This window comes from Aspergillus mulundensis, assembly GCF_003369625.1.
Source record: "Aspergillus mulundensis strain DSM 5745 chromosome Unknown scaffold_10, whole genome shotgun sequence".
Taxonomy (NCBI): domain Eukaryota; kingdom Fungi; phylum Ascomycota; class Eurotiomycetes; order Eurotiales; family Aspergillaceae; genus Aspergillus; species Aspergillus mulundensis.
The window spans coordinates 1,448,440-1,468,785 of NW_020797898.1; the positions used below are offsets into that span (position 1 = coordinate 1,448,440).

A 20,346-nucleotide genomic window follows, 5' to 3' on the forward strand; every position below is an offset into this window, starting at 1 on the left:
TGGCTTGATTCGATGCAATAGATTCTTTATCCAAAACGATCATGACACCCAAAGTAACTAAGCAAGACAGGGCATCCATCCAATCCGAACGAAGCATTGGACATACATCAATCAATCATGAGGTGTCATGACCACAATCCAATCCATCCCATCCAGCAAATTCCAATTATATAGCAAAAATTTCCAAAAGAAATGAAAAAGAAAGAAAGAAGGTAATATAGATAGAGAAGAAAAGAGATTAGCAGGTGTATAGTAGTAAGTAGATAAAACGTGGTATCATGCCGCACAGCCCTGTTGAACACAAACAACAATTGAACAACAAAGTGGTATCATAAACGAGGCGATTGAAATGAATAGAACGAAGGTAAGGTAGGTAGCCAGCCGGAAATGAGAAAGAGAAAAAGTAGGAAAGATGTAAGAACGATCGTATCTATTCTTCGGTCAACGCGTCGTCACCGGTTTCTCGCCAGTCTTTCGACCGCTCGATCAGACGGCGCACGCCTGCAATCCGCTGAGCCCAGTGCGCTTCAGACGGTGAGCGGAGAGTGTAGGCCCGCTGTGAAGATATAACACCGATACTCTGCAGTACGGCCTTGCGCGAGTCACGGCCAAAGACGGCCGGGTGGTTGATCCACTCTAAAGCAGCCTGCAGGTCCCCATCGAGGGCCGTCATTGTGTGGGCATCAACTGCCGCCACAGGAGTAATAGTGGCAGCGTCCGAAGCAGCCGAGGAGTGGCTGGCGAAGGTTGAGGATTTGGGCGAGTCAGAGGTGGGGGTTTGGCCGCGTGATTCGGGTTCAGCAGAGCCCTTCGATGCTGGAGGAGGGAGAGGTGGTAGGCTGCCTTTGCCTAAGCCTTTGAGGATACTTCGGGTTTCATTCAACAAGTGTTGAGCTCGATCATGCTGCGCACGTGAGGCGAGCGTCAGGGAGCGCGTCAGCATGTCCGAAGTAAGAAGCTCCATGCGGCGTTGAACAATTGATGGGTGAGGAGGAATTGGCGGTGTTGAGGGTCTGGCGCCCTTGTATCGGGGGTTTGGCGGGAGCATAGTTATCGCCAGTAGCGACGGGCGCGGTGAGTGTTGCAAATGACCGTCGCGAAGCAGGTCGCCGTACGTCAGGTCAGCTTGGATCAAGGGAACTTCTTCCACACTTAGGATACGCTGGTCATCCCCGTCCGATCCGCCTCCTAGCGCTTCCAACCCGGACACCAGACTCTCCCAAGGATCTTGGGGCGCGGATTCGTGGGTCACGTTGTCGGGCGGAATGACCAGTTGTACGAGAACATCACGCTTGTCGCCAAACCGCAGGTCCCCAAGCGCAGCCTCGGCATCCCGACCGGTGGCTCGCTTGGTTGTGTGCAGTGCGCCGCTGATCTTGACGAACTTGGCGGGAGAGCCTTCTGGGAGTCGCAGCTTCAGCTTCACATTTTGGTGTGACGTTGTTTGGATGGCTCCCAGGCATCCAGCAACGCATTCCCGCAACATCATCCAATCCTTCACATAAAGGTATGACCCCTTTGTCCGCGTCGACAGTTCGATCATCGTATCCGGCTTGTGTGTTAATCCAAGGCCAAACGAATGGATTCCGACCCTGTATTAGTCAGCACCACTCAACACGTAAACATGCCTTGCTGGGATAACTCACTTGGCAGCTTCAGCTCTCGACACGACAAAGTCCACGCTTTCAGGGTCGGAAGTGGACGAGTCACTGATTAGTAGGATGCTAGACACCGGGTTCGACGATTTCCGCTGCATCAACAGATCCATGGCTACGTTAGCCCCCTCGACCACGTCCGCGCGCAAGCTCTTCTGCCCGACAGGTCGGATAGAACTGAGAATCTTGGACCATCCACCCCAGGACTTTGTCGTCATCCCAACCAAGGGCACACCTCCTCCACTCGATCCGAACGTCACCAGTCCCATCCGATCACGCGGTCCAAGGTTGTGAACAAGGAACTTGAGAGAATCGCGAAGAAGGGTAATCTTCAAGCCTTGCATCGAGGACGAAACCGGGATCACTACAACAATGTCGACTGGGATATGAATCGATGGCGACAGCGCGCCTTCCACACCCATGTTCGTGTAGTCCGTGATGGCGGTGTTGTTTGAGCGCGCCGCGCCATGCGACGAGTTCAGCGATGCTTGTCGTTTCATGTTGCCGGTGCGGTAATCATCTTCTTCCATCCCAGAGTGGCGATCGAAATCAAGTTCGGGGCTTCGAAGAGATTCAAGATTGTTATTCTCAAGGGCACGGCGCCATATTTCGAGCTGACTCCGATTGGGAAAACGGAGATAAAAGCACGGAAGTTCGCTGACGGACAAGTGCAGGGTAAGGATTGGTTCATCTGAAGACGTTAGCTCGCGTTCGATCACAGTCAAAAGATGACATACCAGCAACGTCTTCGATATGTTTCAAGTGCTTTTTGATCAGGATTGATCCCTTGAGGGTGTATCGTGGACGAGGTTTCACCATCTGCGGGTCGTAGTGGTGGTCCGGTACTCGTTTCTCCTTGACGCAAATGAGCATTTCATGGAACAGGTAACATTCCAGATCCTGCCATGACTCGCGATCTTTGCCCACTCGCATATGGCCATGCAAGCGAAGTTTGCCAAACCTATATGGTCAGCTGGTACAATAACGCACAGGGGAATAAACTTACCGTTGGAACTCCAAGCCATGCCAATTGTCGACCTTTGCCCTCAGTTCCTCGGCGATCTCATTGAGATTTTCCTGTGGCTCGAAAGGAGCAAACTTTTCCGGTACAGACGGGAACCGAGACGGGTAGGGTTCATCCTTCGTTGAGCCCGTGCGCAGATCGTCGGTGTCTGGATACCAATTCCCCTCCGGCACTTCGACCGTAATCAAGCAAGTGAGCGACTGTTGTTGGCGAGACCGATTGACTGTAGGGAATTCGCTGCGAATCGTCACCGTAGGTGCCGGAATAGGGTTTTTAGTAATATGGGTAGTGCGAGGGCTGAGATCGGATTCCATAGCTTGAACGTCATAGTCATGACGGCGACCCTCGTGATATTCGCCCGACGACCCAGCAGCGCTACCGTTACGAGAATGATGGCGGGACACTGATGCCAGACGCTCAATTCGCTCACGTTGGATTCCAGTGTCCTTGCTATCCCGCCGGTTGCCGTACGTATCTCGACTGTCGCGGTTGTACGGCCGACTCCCAGCATCGCTCTGAGGGTACGGCCGACTTCCCACGTCGCTCGGAGGGTATGGTCGACTTCCCGCGTCGCTTGTGGGATACGGGCGACTTCCAGCCTCGCTTACCGAGTGTTGCCGGCTAGTAACAGAGTCCCAAGGCGTAGGTGTCGTCAACCCGCTGCGCTGGGTCATCGCATCACTGTTCACGGAGCGCACTATATTGCTCAATTTCTCTGCACCTCCGTCAACTCTATCGCTTAATATAGTCGGGCGGTTGCTTACCAATGTCTAGCACATTCCCCCCTCGCGTCGAGTCAAGTCCCAATGGCGCATCACATGTCGGACAGTACTGACCCTCGATCTCGCGCAAATACTCGTAGAAACAAGCTTCGTGAGCTACATGAGCGCACGAGAACTGGAGCACACGCTCCCCTCGCAGAGTGTGTTCCAGCGGCTCCTCGCAAACAGCACATTCGCTGCCTACGAATGTGCGCTCCCGCCGCGTGCGACTGCGGTCAACATCCATCAATCCCGCCATTGGCCCCACAGGTGTATTGTTAAATGTCTCGTGCGAAGCTGTCCGGGCGACGGTGTGGTTGGAGTAGGCGCTGAATTGAGCGGTGGATCTGGGGACGTCGGAGTAATAGGAATCAGCGGTCACGGACGAAGGAGCGCGAGCCCGCGAACCAGCAGTATAGCTTGAAAAACCGGTATCTGCACGATCAGAGCGAGAAAAGGAGCGAAAGGGCCGTAAAGGCGAACGAGCGGGGGATTCCGGACGCGCAGAGGCTAGGCGGCGATGCTGTTAGCAACAAAGAAGGGCAGGAGTAGGCCAAAAACAAGCCGACGCCAATAGAAAGTACCCAGAAGGAAGGAGGGTGTTGTCGTGCATGCGGTAGTGAGGGTGGGCTGGACAATGCTCCTCTCCGTGGCGGATGGGGAGCGGAAGTTGAGGGAGGAGTAAAGGACAGGAAGAAGCAATAAAGGAGTGGAAGAGATGAAGAAGCTCGACAAGGAGAGCAAACAGGACGATCAGGAATAATGATTGCAAAATAATAATAATAGAAAATAATGACGAGCAGTATAGCCAGTGGCAATGCTAGAAACTTACAGTGCGGAGTCTTCTTCTTCGACCAGCCAAAGAATCCACGCTCGCCTGAATCGACGGTGCCAGACTTTGAATCGGATCGCGATGGGGGACGGTGTTTCCACATGGGCAAACTCAGTCAGAAGCCTGACGAGCGAAAGAGGGAAAGGAGGCCTGGAGGGGGTTGGTTTGGAAACTGGACGGATTTAGGGGATTGGAGACAGGGCCAGGGTCAAGGACGAGGGCCAGGAGGGACAGAAGGAGTGGAAGGTGGGGACAGGATAACACGGCGAGAATAAGGCGCTGGCGTTGAAACTCTGAAGGAATGGAGGCCAGGGGTGCGACTGTGACAGTCGCCGGTGGAGGAGATGGGCAACGAGAGACAGAGCTAGAAGCACTAGCGCAGACGCAGAAGGACAGGGAAAGGAGAAGTTGGAAAAGTTGAAAAGAGGAGAAAGACGATGATGGCAGCTGAGACTCTGAGAGAGCGGAACTCTGGATGGCTGACTTTCTTGGGAAGATGATGGCAACTGCTGTGGGCCGATCCAGGGACCCCCCTGATTCGGGTCTACAGTGTATCTATGTCCCATTGTCCATGCAGCTTATACAGTTTCTCAGTATATATTCCAAGTCATGATGGATCCAAGAAAATAACAATTATCGATCTGTTCGCCGGAGAATTCCATGCAGCCGCATTTGCCACTCTGCATGTCATTGTGCTAGGCAGACGCCAGCTGATAGATACTCCGTACTCCGTCCTGCTCCTCGGGCTCTCCAGTGCTCCCCATCCCCCATCCCCATTTTCCGTTCTTGAAGACTGCTCCATAATATAGATTAATGCGCAACCCTCGATCATCCACGGTTATAATGATCCTCCCCCTAGGCTGCTAGCCTGCGGAATCACTGTTTAGTCGATCCCAACGTTTCCTGTCAGCCATAACAGACAAAGGGCCAAGTATCAGCACAAATTGTGCAGAATGTGATCCAATTTCAGCGATTAGGTTGGAATGCTTGTTAAGGTTCCCTCTAGGCTGGACTGGGATTAATGCTCTCAAACCCCACCGGACGAGAATTCTGGAAGAGCCCAAATATTGGTCTGGCTGGCTGCCCGGCATGACTCTGCGGCGCCCTGCTGAGTCAGGTCCTTTGGCTCGCGCTGGCCTAAAAATTGGCGCCAGTCCCAGTGCAGAAGGAGCCTGACTAAGATGGCCTCCCCCTCCCATGGTTCGGCCAGGACCAGACGAACCATCGCATCCATCTCGTCTCATCATCGCCCGATTTTAAGGGCCGTTGCTTGATCTGTTCTTTTGAGGCTTGTCCAAGACAGAAAGCCATGCGATGCCAGGGTGACGTCGGTCCTTCCCGCAGTCGATCGGGATGGGGCACTCATGGCAAGTGGAATGCGTCCCCTTGCATGCCTCAACTCTAGCTCAACGCACAGTTCGACGTCTCCGATGACCCTCTGACCTCTGGCTTCTGAATGCTCTCAACTTGAGACCGGAAGTGGCACCGCAGGGCTAGCCGCATATCGCTTTCTGCATGAACCTAAGGCTAGGTACCGCGGTAGTCGGGACTCCCGCAGGCGCCATCTCCGATGATTGGTTTGCTTTTCTCTGGCGATACTTCGGGGTATCACAGGGCAACACTTGCGCGGCACTACATCCACCGCGGCGGACACTGCATCGCATGAAGATACAAGTCGACCGGCTACTGGCTGTCCCTTCTTGGAATACGAGAACGGATACCTACCAAAGCTTCAGGAATCAGGATCGACCGGACGGCTCGGCGATTCCAGATTCAGTTATCGTGCTGCTTCATGAACAGTGCGCTGGCTGCGATCATGGACCATGGCAAGTCATTCGTCCGTGATACTGGAGCTTTAGGTTCGCTGGAGGCTAAAATTGCGGAGAACTCATCGCAGAACTTAGAAACTCCGCCGGCCCTGTATAAACAAGGGGTAAACTCCGGCAACGAGTCTCCATCGTCTGGATCGTCATGACCTTACCGCTTGCTTGGGATGAGGAACGTGTCAAACATGGTCCAAACTTAAGCCTGAGACAACCCGGAGCCATGGCAAACATCGTTTTCGCAGGTCATTATTTATCCATCTCATCGGCCCAGGATCCTGACCTTGCTCCTCAGATTGATTAAATGATCCCTCACATTCGCACTGAACGCTTGACCCGAGCGGCCAAGATGACTAACTGTCCTATGCAGGCTGAGAGGCTCCAAGCGCCTAGTAATCTGTCAATTGACAAGTCCATGATTTCCCTACCAAACGCTCATCTCAACCAGTCGTATATCGTTAACCATGACGGACGAGGAGAGATTTGCGTCTGAATACTGTTCATGATCGTCATCCGGCCTTATTGCTGCAGCCTGCACCGGCCCGCCCCAAGTCCCCAATTATTGATTTCGTGCGACGAAAGGTGTCAGCGTGGCGGATGAAACGCCAACTCGGAAATATGGACTTGCTTGACGGTTTGACCGGCATGTCGTCGACATTATCTCACATTAACGTCCTGATACAATTAGACGATTGAGACTGGAGTTTGCTGCTTCTGCAGAAATAGCCGTTGAGCCGTTACGCTAACCCCTCATCCGAAGCTTGGCTGGCCCCAGGGGCTTTTGACCGCACCTCATCGGACATCCAGAAGCAAGGGGCGAAGGGCATATGCAGGGCCGCTTGGAACATTGCAATAGACTTTTTGTGTCAGTGACAGGTCAGTGACAGTGTCACCGTCATTGTGCTCATTTGTCGAGTCGTCAACAAGCCACAAGTCCATCATGGTCGCCATGTGAAACAGCCGTGAAACCACCTTTTTTTGAGCAGGGATTGACGGGCAGCGGGCTAGGCCTGGACTCTGAGTCCGCCTGAATGACTCGGCTTAACCACTTGTTTTGTCCTGGTCTTTTCGCTTCAAGTCTCCAGAGCGGATGCGCTGCCACAGTGCCAAAGCGTTGATGGCATGGCTGCCGCTGCCGCTGGCGTCCTCGGCCCGTCCAGCTCCACAGCTGCCATTGTCTGTGGGCTTAGGTTGACTGATCAAGAAATCAAGGGGGTTGTTGACCTATCCAACTCCGCTAACTGCTAATGGCGCCACCTATAGAATCCCACCTGGCCTGGCGAGGCCAAACATCTCCGTCGGCTAAGACACTCGTTGGTCTGGCACCTACACTTTCCAATCAGAAGCCAGCCACCCTCGCAGCCATGATCCTGATCATTTTCAGTTCGAGGTTAGGTTGTCTGAGATTGACGCTGGGCGGCAGGATTCAAGGGTTGGACAAAGTTGAATCGCCCCGGCAAGCCACGCTGTGTTGAAGATGACAGGTCAATTGATCGATATCACCCCAGACCGCCACCACTCCCAGCCAACCGAACACTAGACAATTTGATCTATCAAATCTGCTATAGCGGTAACGAGATCAAGAACAGGTCGACAAGAACCCTTCATCTATTTGATTCGCGGTCACGAACGCACCTAGCGGGAGGTAACATCGAGTTTCGGTACGACTCTGTTCGCTTATCTCCGCGAAGCCATTGATAGATTCGTGATCGAGACTGGTCACTGGCGAGGCCAGGCTCGATCGAATTCATTTACACAGTCGTATCTCGATTGCTGATTGTCTGTACAGGGATATATAGTAGTCGACTCATCAGACTGATCTCTCGATTAACGAGATCATGTGGCTGTCTGACTGGACTAGTCGAATGGTTCGCAACCTGAGTCGCAGCGAATCTGGATCCAGATCTTCTCTAGCGAAGGTGCGTCCGTGCCAGCCTTGCCCTCAAGGAGTTCATTCGACGCTCGAACGACGGATTCCTCCGTGAATACCGAGACATTTGAGATTTCATTGCGGCCGGGGCTGAAACTGAACCTAAATCGCCCAGCATTTGCCCCTTTGCCGTCGAGTTATTGGCAGCCTATTGAATTATGGCGCGGCACTTTGTGTTATCACTATTGCAGACTGTCAACCATCTGCCTCGATGGCTGGCATCGGGTCAACTGGTGGGCGATTCAGGACCACGGTCTTCGCTGCGGTGCCATCCAAGAAACCGAGGATTGGGGCGGTTCCTTAGCTGGTTCCTGATGATCACTCATCCCTGTCATGGATGTTTGGGTGCCCTCGTGCTGCAGTAATCGCCCCTATGCAACATTCAGTGGTATCTCCAGGCTAGTGGTAGTTAGCATGTACGGTCTGCCGTCCCTACCGCACGATCTGCGTTATGACTGAAGGAGTTACCTGATTCTGATTACTATGTTTGGCTTCTACACTTAGATCGGCGGCTGTCACGGTCGACTTGTACGGGGAGTGTTGACAGGCGTCCATCGGCTCCACGAGGGCGTGGACGAGGTAAGAGAAGGAGCCAGTGAGCCACCCACGAAGAGCCATTGAGGGTCTATCTAGAAGAGGCTGATAACTCTTTCGCCTGCGCGAAGCTACAGGACGTAGAGTTGTTTTCGTTGCTTGGTTCGACCTGTTTGTGGGCGAGTCATGTCTCTAGTGATGAGAATGGGTACTATCATGATTACCCTTATTACGTGTCGGAGGATGAGGATGATTACGAAGAGGATGAGGTGGAGGAGCAGGTGACTGATACCGAAGACGAGGAGTTCCTGCGTGATATGTGTCGTGCTTCGGACTCTGAGTATCCTTATGATTTTGATGAGGATTGAGGAATCGAGGGCCGGGATGGCTTCATGGTTCTCATGGAGGCTGACCTACAAAGTCCTCACTTGGTTCTCTTTTTCCTCTTCCTCTTCTTCCTTGTCCTCTTTCATACCTCTCCACCACCACTGCCTCCCCTCTTTTAGTCAGGCTTGCATTGAGCAGACACAAAACCGGGAAGATTTAGGGGTAGAGACGGTAGTTGGCTTGGTGCAGAGGAAGTAAGCGGAAGTTCCGTCTGAGAAGGGGGCGCTTCTTATTCTTGCTCTCGCTCTCGCTTATGGGGTGAGGGGGAATGGCCCTTATCCTCCACATAGGCTTGGCCACGGCTCCGAAATTGAATATCCTTCACATCAATCTACGGTCTGTGATTCTGCGAAGGTAATTTACGAGTCTAGTGATGTCTGATGTCTGGTGAGATGCTTAGAAGCTGAGGCACTCGGCATTCTTCAGGGGAATTTACGCGTTGACGCGTCTGTTTGGGAGATTGATGGCCCCGGATTTGCCCCATGCTCCCTCGTGGACAGAGTACATATTGATCAATACTAAAAGAAAAAATAGACTATTGATTTAAATTTTTTTGAATTTATCATTGCTTCAGAAAATGAGGTCAATTACATGGGTTTGTCGCATAGAACCTGTGTGGAAGTCCGTATCAACAGGAATATATACTTCGACCCCACACATCCCATCTCCCACAGAATATCTCTTAGCAAGAGATGAAACCCAACCAGCATCGAATACCATTTCTCCCAGAATAAATCAACATTGACCATATAGCCTCATTTCAGTCTAAGTTGAGCTTACTAACCCGTGGTTGAACGACCAAAATGGCTTCAAGCTACTCCGCGCAACGCGAGCCGTCGATCAAGCACCCTCAACGCGTCAGCGCCAACACATCCAACTAGATATCAAACAAGCTCACCCACAACACCTGCAACACGCGAATATGAAAAGGAAAGCATCCTCAGAAGCTGGCCAAGACGACACCGCCCATCACTCGCGTCGGATCACGAGATCCCAGGCCCAGACTCACACGAGGAATATGCATATCATCGCCCGCGCCTCTAACAGTAGCACGGAGAGCAGGACTACGCTCGTGCCCAGGTCCAGGGACAAAGAGAAGAGCAAGACAACAACTCCAACGACCACGATCAACGCGGCTTGCGAGGCCAAGGCTCAAGATGAGGTTGAGGCTGAGGTCCAAGATGAAAAGGGAAACAGCTCTGCGCACCTGCGCGGGCTGCGCGGGCTCAATACAGTAATACCTCCTGCTCTTGCACCCGCATGGCCAGATACCGACGAGGACCGTTTCCAGCTATACGTGGGGAGAAGCCGTGGAGACGAAGACGAAGATGATGAAAATGGAGATGAAGATGAAGATACCAACGCAGCAGCGAGAGAAACATCGCGTATAAGCTTGAGGCAAAACGGCGACAACGGCTACGACAGCGACAGCGACAGCGACTCCTCTACAGTCTCCACATGCCTGTCGTTAATCGAGTATCCGCAGCGCGAAAACGCCATGTACATGGCCGACCTCAATGGAATAGCCGGACTACTAGAAATGGAGGAGCGCAAGAGCAAGGACCCCAAGATCAAGAAGATGGTGGGGCAGTTCTTGGGGAAGTACCGAGAGTACGAAACTGTGCTCGAAGCGCGGTTCAAGGATCGACGTGTGACGAGTCAGTGGGTTGGGTCGATGATTGCGACGGAGTTGTTGGTGGATTCGGCAAAGGCTATAGGGTTGAGGGGGTGGGAAGGAGAGTGGGGGGAGGTGTGGAAGGAAGTCCGGGATAGAGGCAATATACTATTCAGCGAAGCGATGCTGAAGGAACTGTCACCGCTTGAAACCCTAGTCTAATACAGATGATGCATTGGCTATCCACTATCATTTTGCACTTCCTCGACCAGAAGCATCGGCGGATTCTGGACAATCCGTCATCTTTAGGGCATACACCAACAGGCCTGATATAAAAACACACGGAATCGAAATATACAGACATTGTCCTCACATGTACAAGAACCCATCCAAAAGGCCCGGCCGTACACTTTAGACGGCCGAGAGGCGAAGAACGTCAATTATAAGGTATTAGTCGTAAGCAATAGGTGTCTCGCACGAGAATGTATTCGTTCCAACAGCGCTAATGCGTCACCAAGCACTAAAAGGTCATGATATAGGGCTTAGTGACGCTGCAGTTCCGTGCTAAGAAGGTCCAAAACCTGGAGAAGTCAGCAAATGTGCCATTGCTTCAAGAAAAGTGCACGTACCGACTCGGGAACCGCCCCCTGGTTGTAGAGATACTTGCTAAGGCCACGGACAACCTCCAGCTGTTCATCGACCGTCAAACCGTTGATGGCGGCTTCAATGATATCGCCCACGCTGGCCTTGAAGACAGCAATGAAGCTGTGATAGTACATGTATGCGAAGAAGCCCATAATGAACTGGCAGTCCATGCGGTCGGTGATGCCGCCGTGGCCCGGGATCGACTCGCCAAAGTCCTTGATCTTAAAGGACCGCTTGAGACCGGAAGCAAAGAAGCCTCCAAAGGGAGCAACTAGCGACGCAAAAGTAGCGAAAAGAAGGATGTGAAGCTGCATCGGGGCAAGGTAGAACGTCCTGCCGAATCCGGTCCAGGCCGGGATTTCGAAAGCTTGAGGAATGAAGACTGGGTTGACGTCGCACTCCAATCCGGTCAAGACGTTCGATCCAAGGTCGTTGACGGGGCAGATAAAGTATTTGTAGCGCATCAGAATGTTGGTCATAAAGTAGCCGAAAATGATGGTGCAAACCCAGGCGCCCAGGAATCCCTCGACAGTCTTCTTGGGAGAAAGCTGGATCAACTGAGTCCGGCCAAAAGTGATACCGCAGACGTAGGCGAAGATATCATTTGTGATAACCAGAGAAGCCGGAAGGAAGAACCAGATCATACCCTCCAGGATGTTGTTCATGACAAAATGGGCCTGCACGACAATCAAGTACAACGCCATATGGGTCCAGGCGAACTGGGTGAACTGGAACCGGTAGTGGCCCTTTTGCAACGAAGCAACGAAGAAAACGAAGCCTAGCAAGATTAGCACGGCAACTAATCTAGAATAAATGGAACATACCCATGATCCAGAGAGTGAAGCTGATGAAGCGGTGATGAGAAGCCAATGGGAGCAACACCCGGTCAACCAAAAGAATGTGCTTGAAGTAGTAGATGACGCTTTCACCGTACAAAAAGTACATGCTAGTTCCCAAAAAGTACCAGTTCAACGACTTGGTGAAACGGATATTCTTCTCCTTGCTTGGCACATTGGCAATAGCAATGACTTCCTTGAACGAGATGATTTGGATAGCAGTGACGATACCGATGATGTATATGTGGCCCGAGAACATAGCAATGAAGAAACCCGCAATCATAACAAAAGTCCATATTGTGCGGGTGATAAACGTCTGTTTCTTCTTCTGGTATTCGTCTAACGGGGGTGCTTCGGGTTTCTAAAACAACGTCAGCGTCGAGTCCACAGCAGCGAATCGGCAGGTCCCGCACCTCCTCGGGGATTGTCGCAGGCTGAGCAACAGCTCCATTCTTCGTCGGACTGCCCGGATCAGAAGCAGCATCGCTGGCATCTGAGATACTCGGTCGTCGACCATCAGTCCGGTGTTGGAACCGAACGCTGCGGCGTGACTTGGACATGACGGAATAGGGGAGCTGGCAGGATGTCTCAAACTGACGCGCGGGGCAGGGACGGTTGAGCGGATTCGAAGTCGTCAAGCAACGGCGGATTATCGGAAAGCGCTAAGCAAGCGCAGATGGATGTATGTGAACCGTGAGAAGGAGGAGAGGTAAGGTGGAAACGAGGAGTGAGTGTGAATAGGTTGGGGGACGAGTGATCGTCGCCTAGGAAAATTTCATGTGAGAGACGATGGTTTGGCGGCAGAAAAAAGCAACGACAAGGACAAGTCTCATAGAAAGGACAATGACTTGCGATTCAAGGGCAAATCCGTCATCAATCGGCGTTGATGGGGAGAGGTCGACGATGTCGTGGGGAAGGTGAGGAGGGAAAATGGTTGAGGCTCGATCGCGGTTGACTGCCATCTACGTCAGTCAGCTGTTTTGCTCGCCTTCTCAGCCTTCCAGACTCCCACCTTTTCTGCTCCACCACGTCCTACGCCAATTACTCGGCGCTATTCATGGCGGCCTCACTTATTGGGCATGGAAGAATTCGACGATGAATTCTTTTCCGACGACGGCTTTGACGATCTGCCCCCGGATGCTCTAGAGCAGCTCGAACACGATGCCTTTCGCGCTACACAGGCCGAACCCACGCAGCGAGAGCTGGAACCGAGACACGATTGGACTCAGCGAGATGTTCCCATTCGGTACCCCCAGATCAACGCTATCAATGCCGCCAACGCCACGCTAGGACCTCCTGCGCAATTGCACACTGGGTTGACCAACGATTATGGCTCGCTGGAAGTGGGAGAACTCGACGCGGAGGTGTTTGATGATGGGGCTGCCCTTGCACTGGACGATACAGTCGCGTTCACAGCGCGACCGTCGAATTATGCCCATGATACAATCATACTGGATGATGAGCAGTCTAATCAGGCCGACGGAGGGTCGTCCCTCTACTCTGCATTGCAAAGGGAACACGAAATCCTCACAGTAAAGGTGTGTCATTTGGACTAATTTATGACCGGAGCTGACTTCGACAGCTCCAACAAGAAACAGAACGCTATGCCCGTCTCGAGGCTGAGCTCGCGACAGCCAAATCCATGGCCGAGACGAAAACCGGAGAGATCGCCATCATTCGATCGAATCAAGCAAAAATGACTATCGATTATGAGCGGCAAATAGCCAACTTGCGCAAGGCCATGGCCGAGGAGATGGCGAAGTATAAGGAAGAGGTAGAGGCAATACGCGAACAAGGGAAAACGTTGGCTACGGAAAATGCGTTCCTCAAGCAGGATCTCGCCGAAGAGGTTTCGCGAGTCAATCAAATACGAGCCAAGGTGCGAACAGAGGACAAACCAGGACCGATGACGCCGAAGAAAAATAAGGTGCTCCCGTTCCGTGATGGGTTCAACGACGAGGAGATTCTAGCAGCATCACCGAGCAAATCGGGACGATCGAAACAGGCGACACCGACTGTGGCAGGTAAAAAGAGAAGACGAACAAGTCAGGGTAGTCCGACGCCTTTGCGGTTGAGTCCATATCCAGAGCCGAGCTTGGAGATCGTTGAAGATTTGACCGATGAGATAATGTTAGAGCCTGCCATGGATCTGCCCATCGAGGAGCCTCCGCCAGAGAGCGAGCACCAAGACACACACGTCATAAAGCAGATATTGAATCACCGAACGGTCCCTCAAAAAACTGACGTTGAACTACTGGCCGAGCTGACATTTCCGTCGGAACCAGGGCGGTCAATGTATAGCATACTTCTGGAGGAAACAACGGAACTTGACCTGGGTAGCTATGCGATGGAGCATATGCAGGCAATAATATCTTTATGGTCCCGGGCACTAAAAGAAAAGTTCTTCCAGCCCATCCCAATATTTCTGGAAGTCACAAGGTTTATACTCGTCATTGACACGACGTCCGTCTTGCGTCTGATTGCTCGTCTTTTACCCGTGTTGCTGGATTCCAGCGACATCAACGGAGTTCCCCGTTTCAAGCACTCGCCCTATGCCAGCCAGAGCTTTGGTAAAGTGTCGCGAACGCCGACCTCCCAGCTTGAACCACTGGTAGATTCCACCGAGATCGTCAGGGTGCTCTACCAAATAGCCTGCCGCAGCCTGGGCGATGAGCCGCTCATCGAGGATTACTGGCGCCATGTTCGCTACTCGTTTATTCTGATGATGCTGAGCTGTTCACAGCCCGCCAGCGATATCAAGCTAACGCTGAGTCTGCTCATGACCAGTGTCCGCCCTGACTCGTTCGCGTCCATCCACGAATCCGAACAGGACCAGAAGTCGAACGAAAACTGGGTTATCGACCGCGTGGCCAGTCTTTTGTGGGAAACGTTACAACCAGACGAGGGGCAGCCGCCTTACTCGCGGTCAGAGATCTGCGACGTGCGATTGGAAGCGCTGGCTTTTTTGATGACGGTCACTTTCAATCCTATCGAGCCGGGTAATACCCACGGTAGCCTCGTCATAGCCTCGCATCATACAGCCTTGGCGAAACTGGTCAGGGCGATGCACGACGAGCTAGACGCGCTCTATTCTGATCCACCAGAGAAAGACATGCACTCCACCATGGTCAACGGCCTCATGCGTCTGATCTACAGCATTATACAACGGCACCCGAAAGAAGCCGACCTCCAATTGAAGTTGCACCGAGTTCCTGGGGGAAAACAGAAGTTTCTGGTGGTGTTGACACGCCTTGCTTTTAGCGAAGGACTGATTCTCGAGGCGGGCATCGAAGACGAGACCGTGGAAATGGCACACTCGATTCTCGACAACGCGGTCAATCCTGAGGAAGCGGAGGCTCTGCTTGATGCATTCCCCCATGCGAAGGGGGAGAATAATGAGGCGAAAGAGACGGAAGATACGGAAATGATGGAAATGATAGAATAGGCATCTCTGGTGTTATGAATTTACGAGTATATACCCTACATAGCAACTTGATTTCAACGGGCAAAACACTTGCGATCTGACATGGTAACAGGATGAATAACAGGTGTAGTAAATAGAGGGACTAGAAACCCTGATAGGGTAGCACTGTGCGAACGCAAGGCCGTACGAACTCCGTAGTTGGGACGCTTGAACAAAAGTGAAATGGGCGGACGCAAAACAAGTGACACGCGAGGGTCGCGACCAGTCGCAAAATGGAGCGGGGAAGGGTAAAAGGACGATAGTGGACCAGACACAAGCCGAGTAAGACACAAGAGTAGGTTTATGAATATACAGCTACCCAAGGAGATATACGGTTCAAGATATACAATTCTAGTGGAAAGACGCCCTTCTCCATACCCCCGCGCAAGGCGAAGCCATGATGAAAAGAGAAAACCACAAAGTGGAAAGTGCCAAAGAATACGCCTGTCAATGACCCGAAGGCCGTTGAACAGACCGTTCCGCCGCGCTGTGCAATGCAGGGACCAATCTGTGGTGGACCGCCTTCTTGATCGCAGCCACCCAAACAAGGTAAGTATGAAGAAGAAAAGAAAAAAAGGTGAAAGGGTGTCGGGGGAAGCTGGAATTTATAGGCTGGGGGAGCTGAGAGATTGGCGCTAGTGACAAGCGAGAATGCGGTAGCCAATCAGAGCAATCTAGAAGGGAAACGTTGACGGCCTGAGTAATAAGGCGGCAAGAATAGTTGAGCTGGGTCACGTGCATTGCGAAGTTTTGGCCGCCGGAAATTGATGGACTGAGCAGGCCGGAGAAGAACAACAAGACCACAGCACCGCCAGGATGAGGAACAGGGCTACCACGAAACTGAGCAGGCCGGTGCGAGCACTTTTAAATTTTGATTCCCCTCTACAGAAGACTAACCGCCCTTTCCGCAGAAAATCCGGCAATCATGGAGCAAATACAACCTGTATAACCTCAACCGCACCCGCAACCCTAGCACACAAGGACGCACATTCTTCCAGCAGAAATGGACAGCCAAGGCAATGGCGCGCGCCTACCACGGAGAGCAGGTCCGCGAGAGTCAATGGACACGCATGTTCTCAAGGCGTATGCGCAGTGTCGTGCCCATGAATCCCTGGAAGATGGCGCAGGATGACGGATCTGGCTCGGCTGCTGGTCGTGGATCGGGGCTGGAACCAATCGAGCCGCCGACTGTTTATGATAGTACTAGGACGAAGGTACCGTACACGAATATGGCGTTTGCCCCGCTGGAGCGGAGACTCGACGTGGCTATCTTCCGGGCGCTGTTTGCGAGCAGTGCAAGACAGGCCAGGCAGTTTGTCCTCCATGGCGCTGTTACGGTTAATGGGAAGAAGGTATATCTTCGTCACTTGGAAGTATTGCTAAGGACCATCTGACCAGACTACAGATGAGATTCCCCGGTTACCTCCTCAACCCCGGAGATATGTTCCAGGTCGACCCCGAGCGAGTGATGTTTGCCACCGGTGCGCCGAAAGACAAGTTCGAACGTCGCGAGGGCCGTGTCGAGCGCAAGAAGGCCGCGGAGGCCGCCAAGGCCGAGGAAGCTAAAGAGGAGGGCGAGGGCGAGGAGGCCAAGGAGAAGGAGGAAGCCGAGACCAAGGACGCCAAAGATGACAAGTTCGACCCACGGGGGACGCTGAAGCGCCTCCTCTCCAGGGCCAAGAACATCATGGCTGACGGCAAGGACGTGCTTCCCGCCAAACGCAAGCAGGACCTGCGAGGCTTCCAGAAGGCCGTCCGCCGCGTCATGTCCAAGAACAGTGATGCCGCTTCCAGCATGACCGACAACCTCGAGACCCAGTTTTCCGAGCTTTTGAAGCTCCTCAAGGCTACGAAGATCCAATCCAAAGAAGTCAAGGAAGATAAAGGCACAGCCAAGTCAGCAGAAGCCTCCGCCGAGGCGTCCGGCGAGGACGCCAAACCCACAGAAGCCCTCACCCAGGCCTTCCGCCGGGCCGCAGAGAATCCCGAGGCCGACGTCGACACATCAGAGCTCACGGAGGAGGAACTCGACGTGCTCAAGCGCGCCCTCGTCCAGATGCGCGACAACCCCATCGACCACACGAAGCCCTACGCTACCCCCTGGCGGCCGCGTCCCTACATGAGCGCGTTTGCCTTCATCCCCCGATACCTCGAAGTCAACCAGAACATTTGCGCGGCAGTGTATCTGCGACACCCGGTTGCTCGGCCCGGCCTGTCAGAGGTCCCGACACCGTTCGGTGAGGTGGTATCGACCGGTGCGTTCTCCTGGTACTTGAGACGGCGGTAGATGAATTGTCTTCTTGTATCTATAATCATGTTCCTCTCTTCTTCGCTTATGTATTACTGGGATCGGGCGCATCTTGTATTTGTCAGTTGGTCCGGCAGTGGCCGTGCTGTTAGTTGTACGGGCATATGTAAATTATCACAATAGAGAAGCCTTTCTTGAATACTAATCATGCCAACGTACAAGTTGTACGTCTAAGCTCGTTTATTATTTTCATACATAAAGTTAGGTGATAAAACACGAGGATGATGAAAATCCTCAATCTGTTCGAAATCCAGTACCGTAATAATACGCCCACCCCGCCTTTCACCGTGCGCCAGTGGGGCCCGAAATGTAATTGCAAAACCCTCAGGGGAAATTTTAACGCCTCTCAATTATCTCGAAATCAACATCACTCGCTCCATCACGACTCCATTTATATCTCTATTTCAATGAACTATAAATTTTTACGAATATTCCTAGCCCATTGAAGCATTCCTACAGCATACATATATACGACATTACGACCTCAACGCGACCCCGAATCTCCCTATCCAGCACCATCACGACAACGCCCACAGAGCCTCACCCAGGATCCCTCGGGGAACCTGAACATCGGGGACAGCGAGATGTACAATCCCTGGAGCACACACGCACAAGCACCGCACACCCACCCTCACCACCACGGCCACCACGGACCCCCGCACGCCCAGCCCCATCCACACCACTCCCAACATGCCCACCACCACGCGCCCACCGTGACCTCCGTAGGCACCGTCTCCGTCCCGGGCACCGTGTCTCCAGGAACGCGCCTAGTAGATCTAGACTCGTCGCCGTCCGCCTCGCCGAGCGCGTCCTCCTTCCGCATGAACTGGCTCCCGTCTATGCTGAACGGCCGCGTGCATAGCACTGCATCGTCGCTGCCGACGATTTCGTCGAATCTCCGCATGCAGCATACGCACCCGCAGACGACGCAGCAGCAGGCACCTGTGTCGATGATTGTGGACTCGAGGGCGCAGTCGGGGGGTGCGGTTGTTGGGGGTCCGGGGGGTGTTGCCAACCAAGCACAGGTACAGCAGCAGGTTGTGTCCGTCGAGAGCGAAGAGAGTGACCGGTCAGAGAGTCCGGGCGGTACACCGGGGGCGCGAGATGTCAGCGGGGCGGATGCATTGGGGGAGCCGGAATTCGGATCTAGCGAGGGCGGGCAGAATGGGAGGGGTGAGGATATTGATGTCGAGGTTCTAGGTGAGGATGGCAGCGATGCCAACGGGAAGGGCGTCGGCATGAGCATAGGGGAGAATGGCGAGATCACACATAACCTCCCCGGCGGGTTGAACTTTACAAGTCGAAAACACGGGAAGCGCCTGACGACGAAGGAGGAAGTCTCTCTCTTCGAAATCTGCAACCGCCACGCCGCGGAGTTCGGGCAACGCAGTAACCTCTGCAAGTGGTGGATGACCGTGACAATGGAGTTCACGCGCGGCCAGAAACACCCGTACTCGTGGCACTCCGTGCGCCGCAAAGTCGAGCTCGTTACAAAACAGCGCATGAAGTTCCTTGAGGAGCAGCGCGAGAAGGGCGCAACCGGAACAGAGACAACAGAGGATCTGTCGAACCTGCGATGGCGCACCGTCGTCGATGCCTGGATTCCGACATGGCAGCGGTGGGAGGAAGCTGAGGCGCGGCGCATCGAGAAGAGAGACTCGCGACGGCCGCGGAAGAGGAAGTGGACTGCTACGACGCCTACATCGTCGGGCATCACAGCTGGCGACGGGTGGGATCTGCCGAGCTCCTCAGCGCCAGGTTCAGGGGATGCATGGCGCGCACCCTCGAGCACGAGTAGCAGCCCCATGGTCAACCATACCTCCGCGGCACCATCGTCAACACCCGTCCGTCTCCCACCAGGTTTCGACACGCTCTTCTCGCAATCTTCCACCCAGACACCGCCCGTATCAACCTTCAACCCACACACCCAGCCTCACCGTACCCCTCAAACGAACAACCACGCCCACATCCAAAGTCTCAACCCCTCAACACCAAATACGAGTACGAACCCGGCCCCGCAACAAACCCCCGACAGCGCAGTCATGGTCGCGATGCTCGAGACCCTAGGTAAACTCAACAAGCACCTTGAGTCAAACTCAAGCTCGTCGCAACCGCAAAACAGTACGAATGCGAATTCGAATGCGAATGCGGATTCGGAACCGTCATCAGCGCAGCCGCAGCCATCCTCTCAGGATAGTAACGATGGAGGTTTAGAGGAAGGTCAAACTGTCTCGCCGGAAGTACTGAGAAAACTCAAGGAAGAGCTCAAATCGGAGATGATGAGTGAGTTGCGGGCGGAATGGGACAAGGAGCGGGCGGTGTTAGATGAGAAGCTTGATTCTGTTCAGAGGACGCAAGAGATGATTCTTGAGTTGCTAAGGCAGGAGCCTTCTTGACATGAAAGAGGTCCATTTTGGTTTAACCCTTGGCGTTCATTGCATATGCTTATGATGATACCTACGTTGCTACAATTATTTTAACAGTATATGATGATGGCCATCCCAATAGTATTTATTTGCTACATGGCCAATGC

At 53.1% G+C, this 20,346-nt stretch overlaps 5 protein-coding genes across 5 annotated transcripts; 3 read left to right on the plus strand and 2 right to left on the minus strand.

Annotated features, from left to right (window-relative positions):
• Positions 1–430: 430 nt before the first annotated feature.
• On the minus strand, positions 431–4,375 carry DSM5745_08853 (uncharacterized protein; the record flags this gene model as incomplete). Its single annotated transcript, XM_026750869.1, has 6 exons — positions 431–1,592; positions 1,647–2,346; positions 2,393–2,616; positions 2,662–3,376; positions 3,444–3,950; positions 4,273–4,375. The coding sequence occupies 6 exons, from the start codon at positions 4,373–4,375 to the stop codon at positions 431–433; spliced, it is 3,411 nt and encodes a 1,136-aa protein (XP_026600882.1).
• Positions 4,376–9,868: 5,493 nt separating this feature from the next.
• On the plus strand, positions 9,869–10,783 carry DSM5745_08854 (uncharacterized protein; the record flags this gene model as incomplete). The annotated part of the gene is made up of 1 exon (XM_026750870.1): positions 9,869–10,783. One exon carries the CDS (start codon positions 9,869–9,871, stop codon positions 10,781–10,783), a length of 915 nt encoding a protein of 304 aa, XP_026600883.1.
• A 320-nt stretch (positions 10,784–11,103) lies between these two features.
• On the minus strand, positions 11,104–12,602 carry cds1 (phosphatidate cytidylyltransferase; the record flags this gene model as incomplete). Its single annotated transcript, XM_026750871.1, has 4 exons — positions 11,104–11,142; positions 11,191–11,984; positions 12,031–12,403; positions 12,456–12,602. The coding sequence occupies 4 exons, from the start codon at positions 12,600–12,602 to the stop codon at positions 11,104–11,106; spliced, it is 1,353 nt and encodes a 450-aa protein (XP_026600884.1).
• A 519-nt stretch (positions 12,603–13,121) lies between these two features.
• On the plus strand, positions 13,122–15,487 carry DSM5745_08856 (putative DNA repair protein Rad26; the record flags this gene model as incomplete). Its single annotated transcript, XM_026750872.1, has 2 exons — positions 13,122–13,580; positions 13,625–15,487. The coding sequence occupies 2 exons, from the start codon at positions 13,122–13,124 to the stop codon at positions 15,485–15,487; spliced, it is 2,322 nt and encodes a 773-aa protein (XP_026600885.1).
• Positions 15,488–16,321: 834 nt separating this feature from the next.
• On the plus strand, positions 16,322–20,209 carry DSM5745_08857 (mitochondrial 37S ribosomal uS4m domain-containing protein; the record flags this gene model as incomplete). Its single annotated transcript, XM_026750873.1, has 4 exons — positions 16,322–16,357; positions 16,417–16,857; positions 16,911–17,760; positions 18,273–20,209. The coding sequence occupies 4 exons, from the start codon at positions 16,322–16,324 to the stop codon at positions 20,207–20,209; spliced, it is 3,264 nt and encodes a 1,087-aa protein (XP_026600886.1).
• Between the last annotated feature and the right edge of the window lie 137 nt (positions 20,210–20,346).